Source organism: Esox lucius, chromosome 15 (assembly GCF_011004845.1).
Source record: "Esox lucius isolate fEsoLuc1 chromosome 15, fEsoLuc1.pri, whole genome shotgun sequence".
Taxonomy (NCBI): domain Eukaryota; kingdom Metazoa; phylum Chordata; class Actinopteri; order Esociformes; family Esocidae; genus Esox; species Esox lucius.
This window is the reverse complement of record NC_047583.1, coordinates 26,501,764-26,520,742: the sequence shown is the minus strand read 5'-3', so window position 1 is coordinate 26,520,742 and position 18,979 is coordinate 26,501,764. Positions and strand designations below refer to the sequence as shown.

Sequence of the window (18,979 nt, the reverse complement as noted above, 5' to 3'; positions counted from 1 at the left end):
TGTAGTCAATCTAGAGCTAGATGTGATTTTGGAGGCCGGTATTTTCAGCCGCCACGATGAAACTCATAGCCATTGATACATTAGCAATGAAGTGGGTGATCAAATGAAGCACAACTGTCTGTGTGACCCGCCTCCTGATCCAGTTGGAGGGCGGGTCCTCGCTTTGGCCCCGCCCTCCCTTTAAAGGTCACTGCTCTCTTCCTTGCTGTGCGTACGCTCACTTTCTCCCCTCACTTTCTCTCCTCCCTCCTCTCTCACCCTTTTCTCACTGTCCCCTCTTTCTGAACCCCCCCCCCCCTTCCTTGTTTAACCTCCCCTCCCGCTTTCTGCCCCCTCTCTGAACCCCCCCGTGGCATCCGTCCCTCAGGCCTGCGTAGCTGCTCTACAGGGGACACTCTCCTGTCCCAGGCCTTTATCCGCAGCGCTAAAAGTGCCCCTGTCCTGATCCACCCTCAGCACCCTCTCCTGCCTGACTCTGTCCTCACCCCCCTAGCCGACGAGCTGGCAGGTAGAGCCCTCAACTCTACGTCTCCGCCCCGCTTCTCCGCTCGCTGTCGCCGGGGGTCCTTGTCCGTTCTTTCTTCACCGTGTCTTGTGTGTGTGTGTGTGCGCGCGGCGCCCCAGCGATTGCCTTTGCTCCAAGTGTCCGCGTCTCCCGGCTTGTGCGGGAGCGCTTCTTAATTGCCGCGCCATTCCGTTCGCCCCGGAAGCGGATAGGATTCTTGACTCCGGCCGAGACGGTGCTCTTGTCTTGGTTGTGGTGGTTTGAATCACTGTTTCTGTTCTGCCTGCATGTCTGTGGATGTGTACCCATATTCATGGTGTTAATGAAGTCAGAATCACTGATACTGTCAACCCAGAGAAGGATTTGAGATGAAATCTCATTTAGTATTATTTATTCTATATATCAAATGGAATGTCGTTTTTTTGCCATTCATTTCCCACAGTTTTTGTGTCCTGAACGTATGTCATTGCATGAGTTTGTCGGTGCTATTGGGTCCAGCGACATAGGGTTAAAATAACCTTTGACACAAGCTCTCCTATTGGCCGATACATTGACCTCCTGATCTTGAGATTCCTTATATTAGACAGGAGCGGCAATTGTAGACAAGGGTAGCTGCTTTGGAACTAGCTCTGCCCACAGGGGTTTATATCGCTGGATCCCGATGCACTGTATGTAACAGGCCCCGCCCCCCCGGCCGTGTTGCCCGCCCAGTCAACCGGAGCCTCCCCACTGATCCGCCCCGTGTGCCCCCCCCCTCCCCGTTTTTCTTCAGATATGGACGAACCAACCGTGGCCCCCCGGCCCCCCAGGATGCGCCACTGTTCCCAGAGCGAGGACACCCCGGCTTCAGAGGTGTTCTCCGCGTCCGGCGACCTCGAACCCCAGGGCCTCCCCCGGAGCAGCAGTGCGTCGGACGTCATGGAGCCGTTCATCGCCGAAAGGGTCAAAGGTGCACTCCCCGTCCCCAACAGTCCCCCCTCAAACCCTGCCCCCTCCACTGCCGGCCCCTCCCCGAGTTCCCCCGCGCCCCCCCACGACTCCCCCGCCGCGCCGGCCGGCTGGGCGGCCTCTCTGGAGGTGGGGGATAGCATCTACGACCACCTGTGGCAGATGATAGGCCCCCGCCCTCCTGCTCCCGACTGGACATGTGCGGGGGGCGCCCCCAGGCTTGCCGGGTCCTCCGAGCGGGAGGAGGCGGAGGACCTGTTCAGCTCTCTCAGGGAGTACCTGATTAACGTAAGCCAGGAGGAAGGAGGAGGGGAGGAAAGGAGCGGCGAGATGGTAAGTTCCCAGCAGGTCAGGAGGCAGGGAAGTTTAGAACCGGAGGAGGACGGCAAAGAGGCAGAGCAGCAGCCTCCAGAGGGCAGCATCTATGAGTGCCTGGAGCAAATCGACGACTGGGAGTCGACCAGCAGGGGGAGCTCTAGTCTAGCTGAGCAGGTAACTGCACAGGTCCCAGGGAGCAAGGAAGAGCCCCACTTAGTCAGGCAGGACGCCACAGAGTTCGAGTGTAACCCAGAGACCGGTGGTTCAGGCCAACCGCCCCAGCCGCCACCCCTCTCCCTGCACCAAGCCCTCAAGCCCAGGCTGGCCAGGGCGAGGCCCCGAAAGCACCAGGGCGGAGCAGGAGTCCACGTCAGCTTCCAGCCCTCCACGGAGTCCGTCCAGTTCCACAGCCGCCTGGACGCCAAGGAGGCCCACTGGAGGACGCGGCTGCGCCGCCTCAGCCACTTCAGCGGCCACTCCGTGGGGGTGACGGGAACGGGGGGGTCAAAGATCAAAGAGAGGCCGGGAGGGGAGGGGGCATGCGGAAACAACGGGGAGCAACCAGACCGGGAGACGGGCGGAGCGGGCGTTCACCCGTCGGGGCCGGGGCGCGTCCGCCTGGGTCGCTCTTCCGTCCGGCCCTGCGGTACCCGCTCCCGATCGCAGGACGCGGAGTCGGGGATCAGTCCCTCTAGGCAGCAGCAGGTGGCGCTTTTGGGTGGTGTGTATAAATCTGTGGTCCATGCTCTCTCCAAGCCCAAGGCCCACGCCTCCGCCTCCGCGGGCCCCCAGCAGCACGGCAAAGCCCCCGGTGGGGCCCCTGAGGCGCCCCTGAGGGACCTGTACACTCATGTAAAGGGCTATTTTGGAAGAAAAGCACCAGGTGAGAGACTCGCGGAGCGCCGCTGCCCTACGGCACTACCCACAACCACACGGGACACAGAACGAGCAAAACACAACGCACCGCCGATCTCTCTCCTGCTCCATCTTTTTTTCCGTTGTTGTTTTTGTTTTTTTTTATTAACCGTTTGATTTTTTGTGCTGAATGCGGATTAAATTGAAGCTTTTTTGTGTTTTCTGTTTTAAAGTAGCTGACACAATCCAAAAAAAAAAAAAAGAACCAAAGCCCGGCCGAAGGCCCCCCTTCCTCTCCTCCTGGGACGGCTCTTCCCTCTTCCTCCTCCTCCTCCTCCTCCTCCTCCAGCTTCTGGGACTAAATCTCTGCTGCCCCTCCTCTTCCCTCCCTGGATGTTGCATGCGGCCTCACGCCTTCCCAGCCTTCTCTCTCAGAGCCACACAACACTGAACGACAACACTTTGTACACACCGTCCTACATGAACGTCAGGCCACTATCATTTACCAGATTACATTGGCATGAGAGAGCTAAGCAGTGTAATGTACCTCGAAAATCCATTGCTTTCATATTCACACAAGCCCAGGAAAAGTACCTTCAGGTCTGTGCTGATGCTCTGACAACTTGTAAATATACATCTGACCAGGTGGGGGCAATATAACCCTTCTGAAAGAAAATAGGATTTTGGCGCCACGACCGGCTGGCCGAAGAGCATTGAGCTGGGGTCCTCTTAATGACTGCGTACAAACAAGTATTTTTCTCCCCTAGGTTTTACTGTAGTAGCTTCTTATTTTCCCCCTGAGCGTCGACACGGCTTGCCGTAATCTTTGTGTTAGCGCAACACGTGGTAGTGGCCTTTCAGGCCAGTAGAATACACACGTAACGGCATGTCACCAGAACTAAAACACAACTGAAGGAACCAACTAACCAGGGGTATTGGGGGATAATGGGGTGGGCGTGGCACAAACCGTGCTCCCTGGCCTCTGCTTCTGTGACACTCTAGCCCAAGGTTAAAGTTCATGCAATAACATCTGTTTGTCTCATGGCCGTGGTGTGAATGCTGCCACATCTTTCAGTGCCTCTTGGCTACCCAGTTAACATTACCAGCAACTAGTCTCTCTCACCGAACCACAGTTCACTGTCAACTCTTGGCCTGGACAATAAAAAAGGTTTCTCTCTCTATTCTTTCTATTTCTAGCTTTATCGCTCTCTCTGTTTCTGTATCTCTGTATCTCTCTTTATTATCCTCTCCATCTGTGTACTATTTCTTCTCTCTCTCTCTCTCTCTCTCTCTCTCTTTCTCTTTCTTTCTCTCTCTTTCTCTTTCTCTCTCTCTTTCTCTTTCTCTCTCTCTCTAACGGACTGCATGTAAGTAACTCCTGCATCGCTTAACTGTATGGACTCATTTGTGTTGGTTGGCTTTTCTTTAAGATTGTTGTGTTGATCATTGTATCATTGATCACTAATTTCTCCTCACTACATAACAGTACATTCAACACCACAGGCACCTTACAGAAGGGCTTGACAACAGATGTCCCATGGGCCTAAACTGGCAGTATACAGTCAATTTAATTTGAATTTATTAACATACTTCTTTTAGATGGTTGTAGTTTAAACATAAAATCACCTGGAATTCGGCACCAAATCTCGGATCACTTTAGAAGTGTGTACCACAGTATTTCCTCGAATAAAATCAGGAATGATGTGATAATTCCTTACTTGAATCAAGTGCTGAACATTTCGATTTATTTCCAAATACAATCTGGCTTTGGGCTCAGTTGTGTTTGAAATAGGCCCGTGGCTGAACCAGTAGTTGCCAACCCCTAATGTTCCACTGGCACACGTTTAGAGACACAACATGATCCACAGGCTATAGTGATCCTGAGGGCATTGCATATTAGCGTGCTGTTGAGGAGATCTGTCTGTACACTAGCGATGTTCTATATGCTTCTTGTTGTGGTGTTGCGAGTCGACGGCCCCAGAGTGAAGTGTGTACTCTGTTCTCTCTGCCTGATCCCAGCCAATAAAGAGGAACCTTGTCAGAAGACACGCCCTGTGTCCAGTGACGTCGGCAACAGTAACCAGAACTTCGGAGATTTGATGGATGAATTCATCCAAGAGCGTCTGCGAGTCAGAGCCACCTCTGTAAGTCGCCCTTCTGTTGTCTCTCTATTTCTGACGGGCCGCGTAAGCCAAGTACGCATCCATGCATGCGTTTTGGGTCAGGATAGACAAACACATTTGCTGGCTACAAGAGACATTAGTTACGTTATCGTAAGCCTTAGCTGGAACTGTATACGGTTATATTGCTACTGTTTCTGGCATGGAAAACTTAATCTTCAGTCTCGCTAGCAATTGCTCAATTCTTATGATTATTCCTAGGAAGTTAGTAGATACTAGTAAGCCTATTACTGGCTAATAAGTTGTTAAAATGGCCAGTGGTAAAAGCAATACAGTTCATAGACAATATTTGTGGTGGAGGTTAACTTAATAAGACACGTTAGTCAGTTTAACACAATCCTCATTGGAGTCTAGCGACTGCTGAAACGTGTAATGCCGTGGCGTAGTGGTTAAAGACAGTGCCTCTCATGTGGAAGAGCTAAGTTTGAATCTATTGAGAGCAACGACATTTATTAATTATTTCTGGTAGATTCCATGATTCTCTCGTCTTTTCACTTGATGAAAAAGTTAGTTATCGTTGCCTTTATTGATAGTTATTGTGTAAATGTAAATCACGAATGAAAGAAAAAAGTATGTTATTTTGCCGTGAAAGGAAAAAAATAAGTTCTTATGCCATTAAGTGAAATAGCTTTGGCAGACTCGTTAGCAATTGCTCTATTCTTATGACTATTCCAGTAAGTTAGTAGATACCGGTAAAGCTTATTACTGGCTAATACCCTGTTAAAACGGCCAGTGGCAAACGCCATACATAGACTCTATTTGTGGTGGAGGTAAACTTAGTAAGAAACGTTAGTAAGTTTAACTGTATCAATGTAATCCATGAATGGCCAATTAACTATTAAAACGGCCAGTGGCAACGGCCCTGTCGTCTGACTGTCAACCCCCCCCCCCGCCCTATTGTCTGACTGTCAACCCCCCCCCCCGCCCTATTGTCTGACTGTCAACCCCCCCCCCGCCCTATTGTCTGACTGTCAACCCCCCCCCCCGCCCTATTGTCTGACTGTCAACCCCCCCCCCCCGCCCTGTCGTCTGACTGTCAACCCCCCCCCCCCGCCCTGTCGTCTGACTGTCAACCCCCCCCCCCCGCCCTATTGTCTGACTGTCAACCCCCCCCCCGCCCTATTGTCTGACTGTCAACCCCCCCCCCCCCCCGCCCTGTCGTCTGACTGTCAACCCCCCCCCCCCCGCCCTGTCGTCTGACTGTCAAACCCCCCCCCCCCGCCCTGTCGTCTGACTGTCAACCCCCCCCCCCCCCCGCCCTGTCGTCTGACTGTCAACCCCCCCCCCCCCGCCCTGTCGTCTGACTGTCAACCCCCCCCCCCGCCCTATTGTCTGACTGTCAACCCCCCCCCCCCCCGCCCTGTCGTCTGAACTGTCAACCCCCCCCCCCCCGCCCTGTCGTCTGACTGTCAACCCCCCCCCCCCGCCCTGTCGTCTGACTGTCAACCCCCCCCCCCCGCCCTATTGTCTGACTGTCAACCCCCCCCCGCCCTATTGTCTGACTGTCAACCCCCCCCCGCCCTGTCGTCTGACTGTCACCCCCCCCCCGCCCTGTCGTCTGACTGTCAACTCCCCCCCCCCCGCCGCCCTGTCGTCTGACTGTCAACCCCCCCCCCCCCCGCCCTGTCGTCTGACTGTCAAACCCCCCCCCCCCGCCCTGTCGTCTGACTGTCAACCCCCCCCCCCCCCGCCCTGTCGTCTGACTGTCAACCCCCCCCCCCCCCCCAGCCCTGTCGTCTGACTGTCAACCCCCCCCCCGCCCTAATTGTCTGACTGTCAACCCCCCCCCCCCCCCCCCCCCCCCCGCCCTGTCCGTCTGACTGTCAACCCCCCCCCCCCGCCCTGTCGTCTGACTGTCAACCCCCCCCCCCCCCCCGCCCTGTCGTCTGACTGTCAACCCCCCCCCCCCGCCCTATTGTCTGACTGTCAACCCCCCCCCCGCCCTATTGTCTGACTGTCAACCCCCCCCCCCCCCCCGCCCTGTCGTCTGACTGTCAACCCCCCCCCCCCCGCCCTGTCGTCTGACTGTCAAACCCCCCCCCCCCGCCCTGTCGTCTGACTGTCAACCCCCCCCCCCCCCCGCCCTGTCGTCTGACTGTCAACCCCCCCCCCCCCCCCCCGCCCTGTCGTCTGACTGTCAACCCCCCCCCCCGCCCTATTGTCTGACTGTCAACCCCCCCCCCCCCCCGCCTGTCGTCTGACTGTCAACCCCCCCCGCCCTGTCGTCTGACTGTCAACCCCCCCCCCCGCCCTGTCGTCTGACTGTCAACCCCCCCCCCCCCCGCCCTGTCGTCTGACTGTCAACCCCCCCCCCCCCCCGCCCCTGTCGTCTGACTGTCAACCCCCCCCCCCCGCCCTGTCGTCTGACTGTCAACCCCCCCCCCGCCCTATTGTCTGACTGTCAACCCCCCCCCCGCCCTATTGTCTGACTGTCAACCCCCCCCCCCGCCCTGTCGTCTGACTGTCAACCCCCCCCCCCGCCCTGTCGTCTGACTGTCAACCCCCCACCCCCCCCCCCCGCCCTGTCGTCTGACTGTCAACCCCCCCCCCCCCCCGCCCTGTCGTCTGACTGTCAACCCCCCCCGCCCTGTCGTCTGACTGTCAACCCCCCCCGCCCTGTCGTCTGACTGTCAACCCCCCCCCCGCCCTGTCGTCTGACTGTCAACACCCCCCCCCCCCCCCGCCCTGTCGTCTGACTGTCAACTCTTCCACACGGTTTCCGCGGGGTCATAAAAAGTCATAAAACGTCTTAAATTTAACAATAAGAATTGTAGGCCATAAAATGCCATAAAAACGTCCTTTTCCATACAAGGTCATAAATTACATTTAGCCACGTCTTAAATTTATATGCTCGTCCATTCATTTGTTCTTCCATCAAAATGCGCTGGCGGCGGACAATGGCATTCATTGGTTTCACCTGTTGTTGTTCTGTCTGAGGAATCTAAGTGGTATCACAGCGTCCCAGAACTACAAGGTCCATGTGGCAGTGCAGCAAACAGACTTGTCGAAAGAAACCCACGTGAACTCCGAACATACTGTATCATACCGAGTCACTGCTTAGTTTAACTGAAATCATCCTTGCTTTCACAATGGGAAAATGTACCTTTAACGATATATGGCTCGAAGACGTAGCGTTTAGTAGTTGGCTCAAGCCCGTCGCAAACAATCGTTATCAAGCCTATTGCACTCTGTGTAAGAAGGCGTTGGAGCTGTCTAGTTTAGGCATAAAAGCCTTGAAGTCGCATGCTAAATCAGAAAAGCATATCGTTGCTGTTAAAGGCCTGCAGCGGGTGCAGGCGATCCGTCAGTTTTGAGAAAATTGAGCTGAAAAAGGTTGAGGAGGAGATCACCATTAAAGAAGACGAACTGAGAAAAATGTAGATAGACACTGACTGACTGACTGACTGACTTGTTATTTTGGAAAGTAATGCCATAAAATAATTGTTAATTTATAATGTTACAATTAAAATAATAAAACTTGATTATTTTCAATGATAAAATAAAAATCACTAATAAAAAAAGACTTTTGAAAGGAATTTTAATGACTGAAGTTATTTTTCGTCATTCGTGTAGGTCATAAATTCAAATCATAATGGTCATAAAAAGGTCTTAAGAAGTCATACATTTGACTGATTAAACCATGCAGAAACCCTGTTCCGTTACCTTCACTGGCAGGGTATGACCCGGCGTGGCAGCAGCCCCGGTAGTCTGGAGGTCCCCAAGGACCTGCCAGAGCTCCTGAACCGTCAGAATGTCACGCGTCCCGTGGACGACCCCGGCGTGCCCTCCGAGTGGACCTCCCCCGCCAGTGGCAGCAGCAGTGATATCATCAGCTCTGACAGCCAATCGGACTCCTTCAATGCCTTCCAGTACCCCAACTGTAAGTTTGAAAGTAAGTCATTGCCACGGTTGACATTAACTTCCCTTGTGTACTGGTCGCGTTGAAAACACTGTTGGCTATGAAGTCCGTAAACATAGAAGTGGACTGTGGTTTGCTGTCAGTATGCTGAATGAGTCCTACCCAGGCGCGGCTGTCCTGTTAGATTTCAGCTTCGGTCCGGAAGGCGCCGGGTCGTTGGACCAGGACAACACCAGCTTGGGAGGAGTGCCCCAGACCGCAGAGGAACCGGAGCTGATCAGCCTCACCGCCCTCCACATCGACTCGGAGACCAGCAGTCTGAGTCAGCATGGCCTGTCCGCGGACACTGTCACCATCACAGGTCAGAGCTGCAGATTCCGCCTGGCCAATACAACGCCATAGAGTCCCTTTCATCTTCTGGAAAAAGCCTCTCGAAATGAATACTGAAATAAGGATTCGATCCAAAGTATATTTTAGCATGTACTGTAACTTGTGACGTCAAATCAATCTGTCTGAATGTGTGTGTGACCCCGTGAAGGTTCAGAGAGCGCGTCCCCGATGCATTCCCTGGCCGGTTCCCGCTCCCAGACACCGTCTCCAGCCACGCTTACGGCCGAACACGTGGAGCTACATCACAAGGACCTGCAGCTGGACGAGAAGCTCCACCACTCTGTTCTACAGACTCCAGATGACCTGGGTAACACACCTCCCAGCACGTGAACACACGACACCAAATACACATTCAGCCATTCGTTGTGTGTACTCAAAATACACTAAGCCATTCGTTAAAAATACACATTCAGCCGTAGGTTGGGTGAACTCAAAATACACATTCAGCCGTAGGTTGGGTGAACTCAAAATACACATTCAGCCGTAGGTTGGGTGAACTCAAGTAGGGCTGTCCGTCTTCTCCGTCCTCCAGAAACCAGCGAGTTCCCCACCGAGGACTGCAGTGTGATGGCCGGCGGGAATCTGACTGGTTGGCACGCTGACGTCGCCACAGTGATGTGGCGGAGGATGCTAGGCATTCTGGGAGACGTGAACACCATTAAAGACCCTGAGATCCACGCACAGGTCTTTGACTACCTCTGCGAGCTGTGGCAGAACCTGGCCAAGGTGAGGAACTGGACCAGACCCAGTTAGAACAGCAAGTCAATACAACACAGCCCTCAGATCACATCACACATCAAACTGGTTCGACAGTTTACACGAGCAGATCGTCGTATCTAAAACACCTGCTCTTTCTCCCCCATCAGATCCGAGATAATCTGGGCATCTCTCTGGACAACCAGTCGTCTCCTCCTCCACCCGTCCTCATCCCTCCACTCAGGATTCTGACCCCCTGGCTCTTCAAAGTAACTAGCGTCCTGGGAAATGCCATCAACAGTTATTAGTGAATCAAACATTCAAACTTGAATGATAGAAAACCAGATCCGGTAGCATGGAGATGTAGGAGACGTAACGTGTGTCTGTGGGACTGTGGCTAACTGATCCATCTCCCCTACTCAGGCTACCATGCTGACGGAGCGCTACAAGCAGGGAAAGCTGCACGCCTATAAGCTCATCTGTAAGATCATGAAGAGGAGGCAGGATGTGTCGCCCAATTCGGACTTCCTCACTCACTTCTACAATATCATGCATTGTGGCCTAATGCACGTTGACCAGGTGTGTGTGTGTGTGTGTGTGTGTGTGTGTGTGTGTACGTGCGTATGTTTGTGTGCTTGTTCGAGTATGGCGGCCGGACGATCTCGGAACGTTCTGGTGAAAATGTGTCTGTCTGTTCCTCAGGACATAGTGAACACCATCATAAAGCACTGTTCTCCTCGGTTCTTCTCCATCGGCCTTCCTGGTGCCACCATGCTCATCCTGGACTTCATCATCGCTGCCAGCCGAGTCACCGCCTGTTCCTCCCTCAATGTGAGAACAGCCCTGGTCATACACTCTCTACTGGGGATAGGACTGGACTGGCCATCTTATGACTGACTGGTTGAATGACTGACTGACTGAACGGATGAATTACTGTCTGGTTGAATGAATTAATGACTGATTCAATGATTGGGTGGCTGGTTGAATGACAGGCCGAATTACAGACTCACTGGTTGACTGACCAACTGACTGGTTGAAAATGAATGACTGACTGGACTAATTACTGACTCGCTGGTTGAATGAATGAATGAATGACTGACTGGTTGAGTGAATGACTGTCTGACTGACTGGTTGAATGAAGGACTGACTGACTGATCGGTTAAATGACTGGGTGGTGTTCCCACTCCTCAGTGCCATTTTCCCCTACCTTCCGGTGTACTCTCGCTTCATCGCGGATGAGTTGACCACCCGACACCGCCGGTCCGATTCCGCACCTGTCACCTTCCCTGTGTTTGCCCGTGACTGCGTTGTGATGTAATATGGATCCCAAGTGTGTAGGTGTGAATTGACACTCGGCCTGTCTCCATCTGCCCATCCGTCAGGCCCCGCGGGTGGAGGCTCAGATCCTGCTGGGGTCCCTGGTGTGTTTCCCTAACCTGTACGAGGAGCTGCCCGCCCTGCACCCCACCACCGCCGACGTGGTCATGACCAAGTTCAGAGACGTCAAGGTAACTCTTTGTAACTCGATACGTTTCTGTTATGCCTGGGCAGTTCGGCGAGCGCTCTAATCTAGGGAGACTAACAGCTTTGAGTGTGTTGATTCTCGTTCGTTTTGTTTGTATTGTACTATATTTTATTGCATTAAAATACTGCACTATATCTTCGTTCGGCTTTACTATGTTGCAAAGCCGCCAGCGGGACTCCTACTAAACTGTAGCTAACTCATTGCAAGGAGGACCTAGTGTTGTCTGTTTTTTATTCATATTAAGACCTAGACAACCAGGTAACAAGAGTTCCTCACTAATCGGGGACCGTACTCAGTCGTGTACATGGAAGTAGCGAAAACCTGACTTGGCCCGTCGCGGAGCGCTAGCGTCACCCGCTGTTTGACATCCTATCAATAGATAACTGTTTTACATCCTATCAAAACACGTTAAATCTACTGACCCTCTTCTTAGTAAGTTCGCGACCCGTGGGAGCAGCAGCGGTAGCGCATGGCTGGCTAACTCTAATGGGCTATTAGCCATGCCACGGATGCCCGTTCACAGGACCCTGTTGTTATTGTGCTGTTTGTTGTCGCTGCCGATTTGATGTTTAAAGAGATAATTCCATGCGCGAGAGCGTTTTATATCCGGTCTGAGGATTTCACACGATGGCATCTGATAGCTCGGGCCTGGCTCTGAATGACAACGCGTCGGTTAATTCAGCCAGTGGGGAGCGGGGGAGGGACGGGGGAGGGACGGGAGGCTGTGAGCGCATAAAATCACTGGGGAAGCTGAGCGGGGGGGGAGGGGAGACGTATTACAACCTGGGCTGTGATAATTTGTTTTGTTTGCTCTATGTTGTTTTTCATTGGCCGACGTGACGCGCATTTAAACACATTACCGGAGAGTCTGTCTGGTTATGTCCATGAAGTATAAATGGGGGCATCAAGCACACTTGGCGTGCAGGGTGGCTGAGCAAGTTTGTGTGTACGGTTTTAAGATATGCCGGTCGTTTTAAAAACCGCACGATAGTCACAGTGGGTCAGAAAGGAAGGAGAGGTGCCCCCGCTAATCAGCATCGTTTTCAGATTGAACATTTCAAAATCGAATCATAAATGATTTATCTTCACTTAATATGTTGCATTACTGTTATTGTTATTTGGTGTGTTGGGTGCTTATTGAAGGTATTTTACTCAACTGTGAATTTGGAAATGTGTTTTTAGCATATCACCCTCTCTCTGAGGCAATCTTTGAGTGTGGTCTCAGCAAGGGATCAGACCTTTCTTATGGCAAACCCTCTACATCCTCTTAATGTTGTTGAAAACAGTGAATTTTAGTTGTTGTTGTCCAAGATATGATGGGACCTGGCGAACCGCTTGCTAGCTAACCTAATTTATTTTCATGCCAAACATGAGCCAGCTAGTAAAGAGTAAAAGAGTTGAATTTCAGTACTCTTAGGCCTGGGACACAATGTAGGTTATAAATTAAATGATCAATAGCCAGTATGGGGAATTCAATTAAAACCAAACATCTAAATTTGTATCTTCAAGATTATAGAACTGGCCTCCTTGTTCTATTGTTGCCATCCTTTTTCATGGTTAATTTAGGAATGGGTTTTAAGGAAAATAATTATATCTAGCCATTATTTGCTAAATGTATTGACACATACACGTTTTACTTGTTGTAAAGTTGCTGCAACAAAGGACAGCAATCACAACCTCTTCTGTCACATTCCTTAGCACATTCTGTGTGATAGAGATCTGAATTTGTATGACAAAAACGTAGGCACATAAGCAGCGTTCAACACACGTGCTGCTTCACCCAGTGCCAGCCCCAGTGGCAGTCTTAGTGAAGTTGAGTGTTTTTGATGTTATGTGATTTGTGTGATGCCAAATCCCAGAAGCGCAGGGATTACCCACAGTTGAGCACAGGTATACACTATTTGTCTCCTCCTTAAAATCGTCCCTCAATGGCAGCCTGAAACAGGTGTCAGTTAATGAAACAGTTCATGACCTACACACACTGAAACAGAGAGGCGCCGTTTCCCTTCCTTGGATCACTAATGAAACAGTTCATGACCTACACACACTGAAACAGAGAGGCGCTGTTTCCCTTCCTTGGATCACTAATGAAACAGTTCATGACCTACACACACTGAAACAGAGAGGCGCCGTTTCCCTTCCTTGGATCACTAATGAAACAGTTCATGACCTACACACACTGAAACAGAGAGGCGCCGTTTCCCTTCCTTGGATCACTAATGAAACAGTTCATGACCTACACACACTGAAACAGAGAGGCGCCGTTTCCCTTCCTTGGATCACTAATGAAACAGTTCATGACCTACACACACTGAAACAGAGAGGCGCTGTTTCCCTTCCTTGGATCACTAATGAAACAGTTCATGACCTACACACACTGAAACAGAGAGGCGCCGTTTCCCTTCCTTGGATCACTAATGAAACAGTTCATGACCTACACACACTGAAACAGAGAGGCGCTGTTTCCCTTCCTTGGATCACTAATGAAACAGTTCATGACCTACACACACTGAAACAGAGAGGCGCTGTTTCCCTTCCTTGGATCACTAATGAAACAGTTCATGACCTACACACACTGAAACAGAGAGGCGCCGTTTCCCTTCCTTGGATCACTAATGAAACAGTTCATGACCTACACACACTGAAACAGAGAGGCGCTGTTTCCCTTCCTTGGATCACTAATGAAACTGTTCATGGGCTCCCTTCCATGGAGAATTTGTAGAGATCCAGCCACAACTTTAACGATCCAGCCACTTGCAAAATTGACAGAACATCACTAACTGAGAGGCAAAATATAAACCTGTTATTTTTGAAAAAGTATATTGGTAAGATGGCCCTTGGTATCCATGACAACAGGGCACTCGTGTTTCCAGTTGACCTGTCGTACATTGGACAATAAAAGAGGGTGATGGTTACATTCCTGCTTGATTGATTTGATTGACAGACCGACTTTGTCCCTTTTTTTTTTTTTTTTTTAGGAACACATCATCAAACCCATCCTGAGTTCAGCCAGAGACGAGCCATCCGCGCCAGCCAGGTATTTCTCTTCAGTCCTCGAATAAAAACACTGCAAACATTCAAGGGCAACGCGGATTTAGATGACACGAAGACAGCCGTCCATCCGTTTGGGCAGATTACTAGTGTACCGCGCCGCCTTTGTGCCTCTGACCTGAAGATGACATCTGGCCAGCAGATTAATGTAATAATAATGGCGATAACCGGCATGACGGACATCAGGCTTCTGAGAGCTGAAAGATAATCAATGCCGTCACCTCGTCAGTCAGCCAGACACACGGGGAGATTAAGTCGAGTGTCATCTGAAGTAATCCACTGACTGTGGGTGTTACAGGGGAGCGTGTTCCCCCAGCCTCCCAAATGGCATATCTTCATCCATGTACAACAACCATAAATAGTACATATACAGCACACTATGTAGTGAATGGGGTATAATTTGGGACATGGCTTAAGGCTCCTCTAGGACAGCAATCCTAGGTGCTAGTTTGGGTTTCGGTGCCGCTGGGGGAGGGTGTCGTGGCGCGGGCTGTTTTGGAGGTCTCCAACTGGCCTCGGTTTATAGTGCACAAATCCCCGGTGTCTCCAAGGTCACCCTGACATTGACACGGCTGTTTGAGTATGCATTCATGTACGTCTTCGTGTTGATTTATCTGTTTACAGGTTAGCACCATTGACATGCGTGCAAAGCACAATATTACAGCTATTTGTAACAGGCTAAGAATTGGGGTCAGAGGAATGAAAGGAGAGGGGGAAAAAACGCTGGCCATAATTTATTAAATTTTTTTATCAAATTGGTGTGTTGTTTTTCCATCGGCAGGTCGGTGGCTCTGTGCAGTCTTGGCATCTGGCTGTGTGAGGAGTTGGTTCACGGCACTCAACATCCTCAGATCAAAGACGCCCTCAACGTCATCTGTGTCACTCTAAAGGTAATCTATATATATATATATATATAATTCTAAACTGGATGAGTGCTGTTGAGTTTAATGTTGTGGTCGGTTATCCCATTGGTATGACTTCCGTAACCTTTTACTGTTCTAATTGAGTTGGTCAACGGTTGTGTTCTGCGTAACAACAGCTGTTAGCCGGGGTACATTGGCCGTCACCCCCCCACCCAATGCTTTTCTGACTAAATATACCACGTAATTACCACATGCTTTCGTGGTGTGACGAACATTTCCACATGTGGGTGCGTACGTTTTTAGTATGTGCTTGTGGTCCCTATGGGAATCAAACCGGAGTCATCTGCCATACGCAGCGATTCCAATGTGCTGGCCTCATCGTCTTCCCTGCTTTCGCAGTCCCTGGGCAGTGGCTGCAACGGAGCAGTCCGTCCCTAGTGAGCGACCTGCCAGTCTGTTGTTGACTGGAACCGGGTCAGCTGAGTAGCCAGAAGAAGCTTACAGACAGTACGGACCGGTCTGCCCACCCCCCACCTACTAACACACACACACACACACACCTACCCGAGTTCGACCCAGCTCAGTCTGGCCTGACGGTCAACATGTTTGGCTTCTCCACGCTCAGACAGAAGGCGAAGGCTAATCCAGTGAAGAATGCATGCTCCAGCAACCTCAAGGAATGATTATGTTTCTGTTGTCTGAAACGAGGGGGCTCGCCAACTGGCCCTCCTCCTCTTCTCCATGCTGTTATCCAATGAAATGGGATGGCTGGTGAGCTGAAGGTCGGTCCATTGTTTTGTCTGGGCCTTGGCCCGGCTCCCCCCCGGCTTCTCAGCCAGGGTTACAATAAGAGAAGGCAGGTCGGTTCTGTTAGCGCCTCACACTCACAACGGCACAATCTCAATTGTGTAGAAGGTCTTCTCCTCACCTCTTCTACTTTGCCGCAGCTGAAATAAGTGAATGGGCCTTCTTTTGAAATCAGCGCAGATAAAGGGGAGGCGATTTAAAAAAGAATAGTAGTTAAGATGGAGTTTATAACAGAATAGGAAAAGGGGGTGACCTCTCTGAGCCCCTACACCTTCACCATAACTTTTTGGTGGGGTGGGGGGCTTCACCCCCCCACCCTTCCTCATGGAGGTTTATGCCTCTTCTTGTCAGCAGAATTAGGCTCATCCGCATCTTATCCCGACCACAGATCAAGAGAGTCTGTAACCACGTTTAAGTCCACAGTCTTCATTTGTCACGCAGTATAAAAACAGCTGTGATGGAAACACTGTCTGTAAAGGATTATGCGATAAATGCCTTTCTGCGCAAATTAGATAACCATGATATCGTGAGCTTGGAGTCTGACAATGATTTTGATTGGTGGGCTTCCCACTAGAATTTGGGAAAGTGTTCTGTTTTTAGCCTCTGTATTAAATGGGTTATGGTGAACTTTACAGGGTCGTGAAAGTGAAATGCGGTGAGAGTGCTCAATCCTCACAAGCAATAAATATTGAGTGTCTTATTTTGGAGACGGGATGATTTATGTGTGGTTACAGAGAAAAATAATCTTCCTCTTATACGTAACGACCTCATCGTCACCACTGTATTGACAACCCATTTTGCCGGAGCCAGTTGGTCGTGACCAGAATGGGTGGATTTGCTGTTAAACGCAACAGTTTATGACAGCTTTTGGTAGAGGTGGAAACACATCAAACTTAGGATTTGAATTAAGCACATGAAAAGTGAAGGGAAAAATACATTTAATGTTCGCTGTGTCATTGTGTGCATTTTTTTGTTTGTTTTTCAGTTTCCAAATAAAACTGTTGCTCTTGTGGCTTCGGATATTCTGCACTTGCTCGTTAATTACGTTGATGACCTTCAGAAATTCCCCCCAGACACTCCAAAGAAAATAGTTGAGGTAATTTGTCTTCTGTTATGCTGTGTCAATATTCTTCTGAAGTTAAAACTACAGTTTTTGAGACCTGTATATGTTTTTAGATCCTCATAGCGACCATCACCCACCTGCTCCCCACCACAGAATCCTCCCCCCATGAACTGGACAAGAGGGTAAGTCCCCCAATACCCAGCTCAATACCCAGCTCAATACCCAGCTCAATACCCAGCTCCTGCTCTAACAGAATGACAGTAGTGATACAACATCACAACCCTATCCTCGCAGGTGACAGTTGTTTGAGGAAGCACAGTGCTCTCGTTCAGCGTCGTCTGGTTTGTTGAAGTAATCGGCGTGTATTCGTCCCCTAGCTGGTGGTGTCTCTGCTGTTGTGTCTGCTGGACTGGGTGATGGCTCTGCCGCCAAAGACTCTCCTTCAGCCTATCCAAACCCTCAGCCCAGACAAGGACAAGCAAGACAAGTCGGTCCTCAGCTGCATTTACAAGGTACGCAACACAACCCCTGCTCAGTCTGAGGTCTAGATGGGGGAGGTAACCCTTTTACATCACGGGCCCCAACTTTGTATGCTAACCACCTGGGTTCATTAAAGTTGGGTGATTTCGAACAATGACGGTGAATTGACTCAAAGCCATTGTTCGATAATTGGGGTAATTACTCTGTCGAGAGCAAGTCAACATGTTTCCCCCCCCCCCCCATTTCTAAGTTTGCAGGGATGTTCTTATTGGCTACGGTGTACATGTCAAACCCTTTGTGTCCCCAATCACCTTTCCCCTTATGCAGTGCTCCGCTTTTGGCCGGAGCCCAAATGATTTGTGTACGGTGTTAATGGAGCCATTAGGGAAGGGATTATGTCCGCCTGTCCCTTTCTGAGGTAATTGACAGTGGAATGGGAATAGGGCGGAGCCATGGCATTTCACCTTTAATCTCCTAGCGTTGTGCTGCCCCCCCCCCCCCCCCCGTTCATGCCACAGCTGGAGCGGAGAGCGTCCTGACCGATTCAGTCCTCGGCAATGAGCACTCAATCACAGCATTCTCTCTTCCCATTACCACCCTCTCTGTCTCCACGGAAACGCACCGCCTCTGGATTGGCAGATCATTTAATTACTCCCTTATTTCCGATAAGGATTCTTCCTCAAGTCCCCTCTCTCTCCCCCTCACACTTTCTTTCCCTTGTTTATCTTTCATCTGTCTCTATAGGAAACTGCCGTCGTGGAAAAGCTCAGTACTAGTGTTTTTTTGATTGTTCTTTTTTTTTTTTTTTCTCTCTTCTTTGTCCCTTCCGCTCCTTTTCCCAGGTGCTACACGGCTGCGTGTATGGGGCCCAGCACTTCAACAGCCCCAGGTATTTCCCCATGAACCTGTCGGACCTGACCAGTCCAGACTACGACCCATTCCTTCCCCTGGAGAGTCTGAAGGAACCGGAGCCGCTCCACTCGCCGGACTCCGAACGCTCCTCCAAACTCCAGCCGGTCACCGAGGGTACAAACGTAACACGAGCCCGCGTCCTACTGTTTCTTTTGTTGGGGGGCGGTCCACATGACTTTCTGAATATTCAGAAGCATCTGAGTACTATAATATACAACTAGAACCGGTATGTTAACGTTACCGTTGGCCGACGTTGCCTCACTGAAATCATACTGAGTGTTGGAGGAGATGGAGAGGGCATTTGTCCTGTCGTTGTGGCAGCTCTGCTTTGCCTCAGGTCCGGCTGTAGCCTTGACCGTTGCGGCGTCTTAATGGGAGGTACAGCTAGCGGTGCGAGATGTGGCCTAACTCGTTAGATGCGGCTGAGGGCTGAATGTGATGTGAATGCGGTGAGGCTCCTCTGTCCTGACTCCTCTCTTGGATGCGGAGCAGCGGGGGGGCCTCTGTACCTGAGCACCTGCAGCTTT

General features: G+C 50.9%; 1 protein-coding gene across 11 annotated transcripts in view; it reads left to right on the top strand.

The window, feature by feature from the left end:
• The window catches only part of ralgapa1 (Ral GTPase activating protein catalytic subunit alpha 1), a 72,290-nt gene that overhangs the window by 16,250 nt on the left and 37,061 nt on the right, over positions 1-18,979 (top strand). For 5 of the 11 annotated variants that reach the window (XM_034297455.1, XM_034297454.1, XM_034297457.1 and 2 more), the window contains exons 18-34: positions 368-508; positions 1,278-2,654; positions 4,646-4,770; positions 8,482-8,698; positions 8,850-9,026; positions 9,204-9,362; positions 9,588-9,781; positions 9,922-10,020; positions 10,175-10,330; positions 10,454-10,582; positions 11,134-11,259; positions 14,255-14,313; positions 15,109-15,217; positions 16,983-17,093; positions 17,174-17,242; positions 17,438-17,572; positions 18,383-18,566. In XM_034297455.1, the coding sequence (XP_034153346.1) occupies positions 368-508; positions 1,278-2,654; positions 4,646-4,770; positions 8,482-8,698; positions 8,850-9,026; positions 9,204-9,362; positions 9,588-9,781; positions 9,922-10,020; positions 10,175-10,330; positions 10,454-10,582; positions 11,134-11,259; positions 14,255-14,313; positions 15,109-15,217; positions 16,983-17,093; positions 17,174-17,242; positions 17,438-17,572; positions 18,383-18,566 (3,567 nt within the window). The remainder of the gene's footprint in view (positions 1-367; positions 509-1,277; positions 2,655-4,645; positions 4,771-8,481; positions 8,699-8,849; positions 9,027-9,203; positions 9,363-9,587; positions 9,782-9,921; positions 10,021-10,174; positions 10,331-10,453; positions 10,583-11,133; positions 11,260-14,254; positions 14,314-15,108; positions 15,218-16,982; positions 17,094-17,173; positions 17,243-17,437; positions 17,573-18,382; positions 18,567-18,979) is intronic. The other 6 variants (XM_034297462.1, XM_029125547.2, XM_029125550.2 and 3 more) reach the window with 4 other exon arrangements.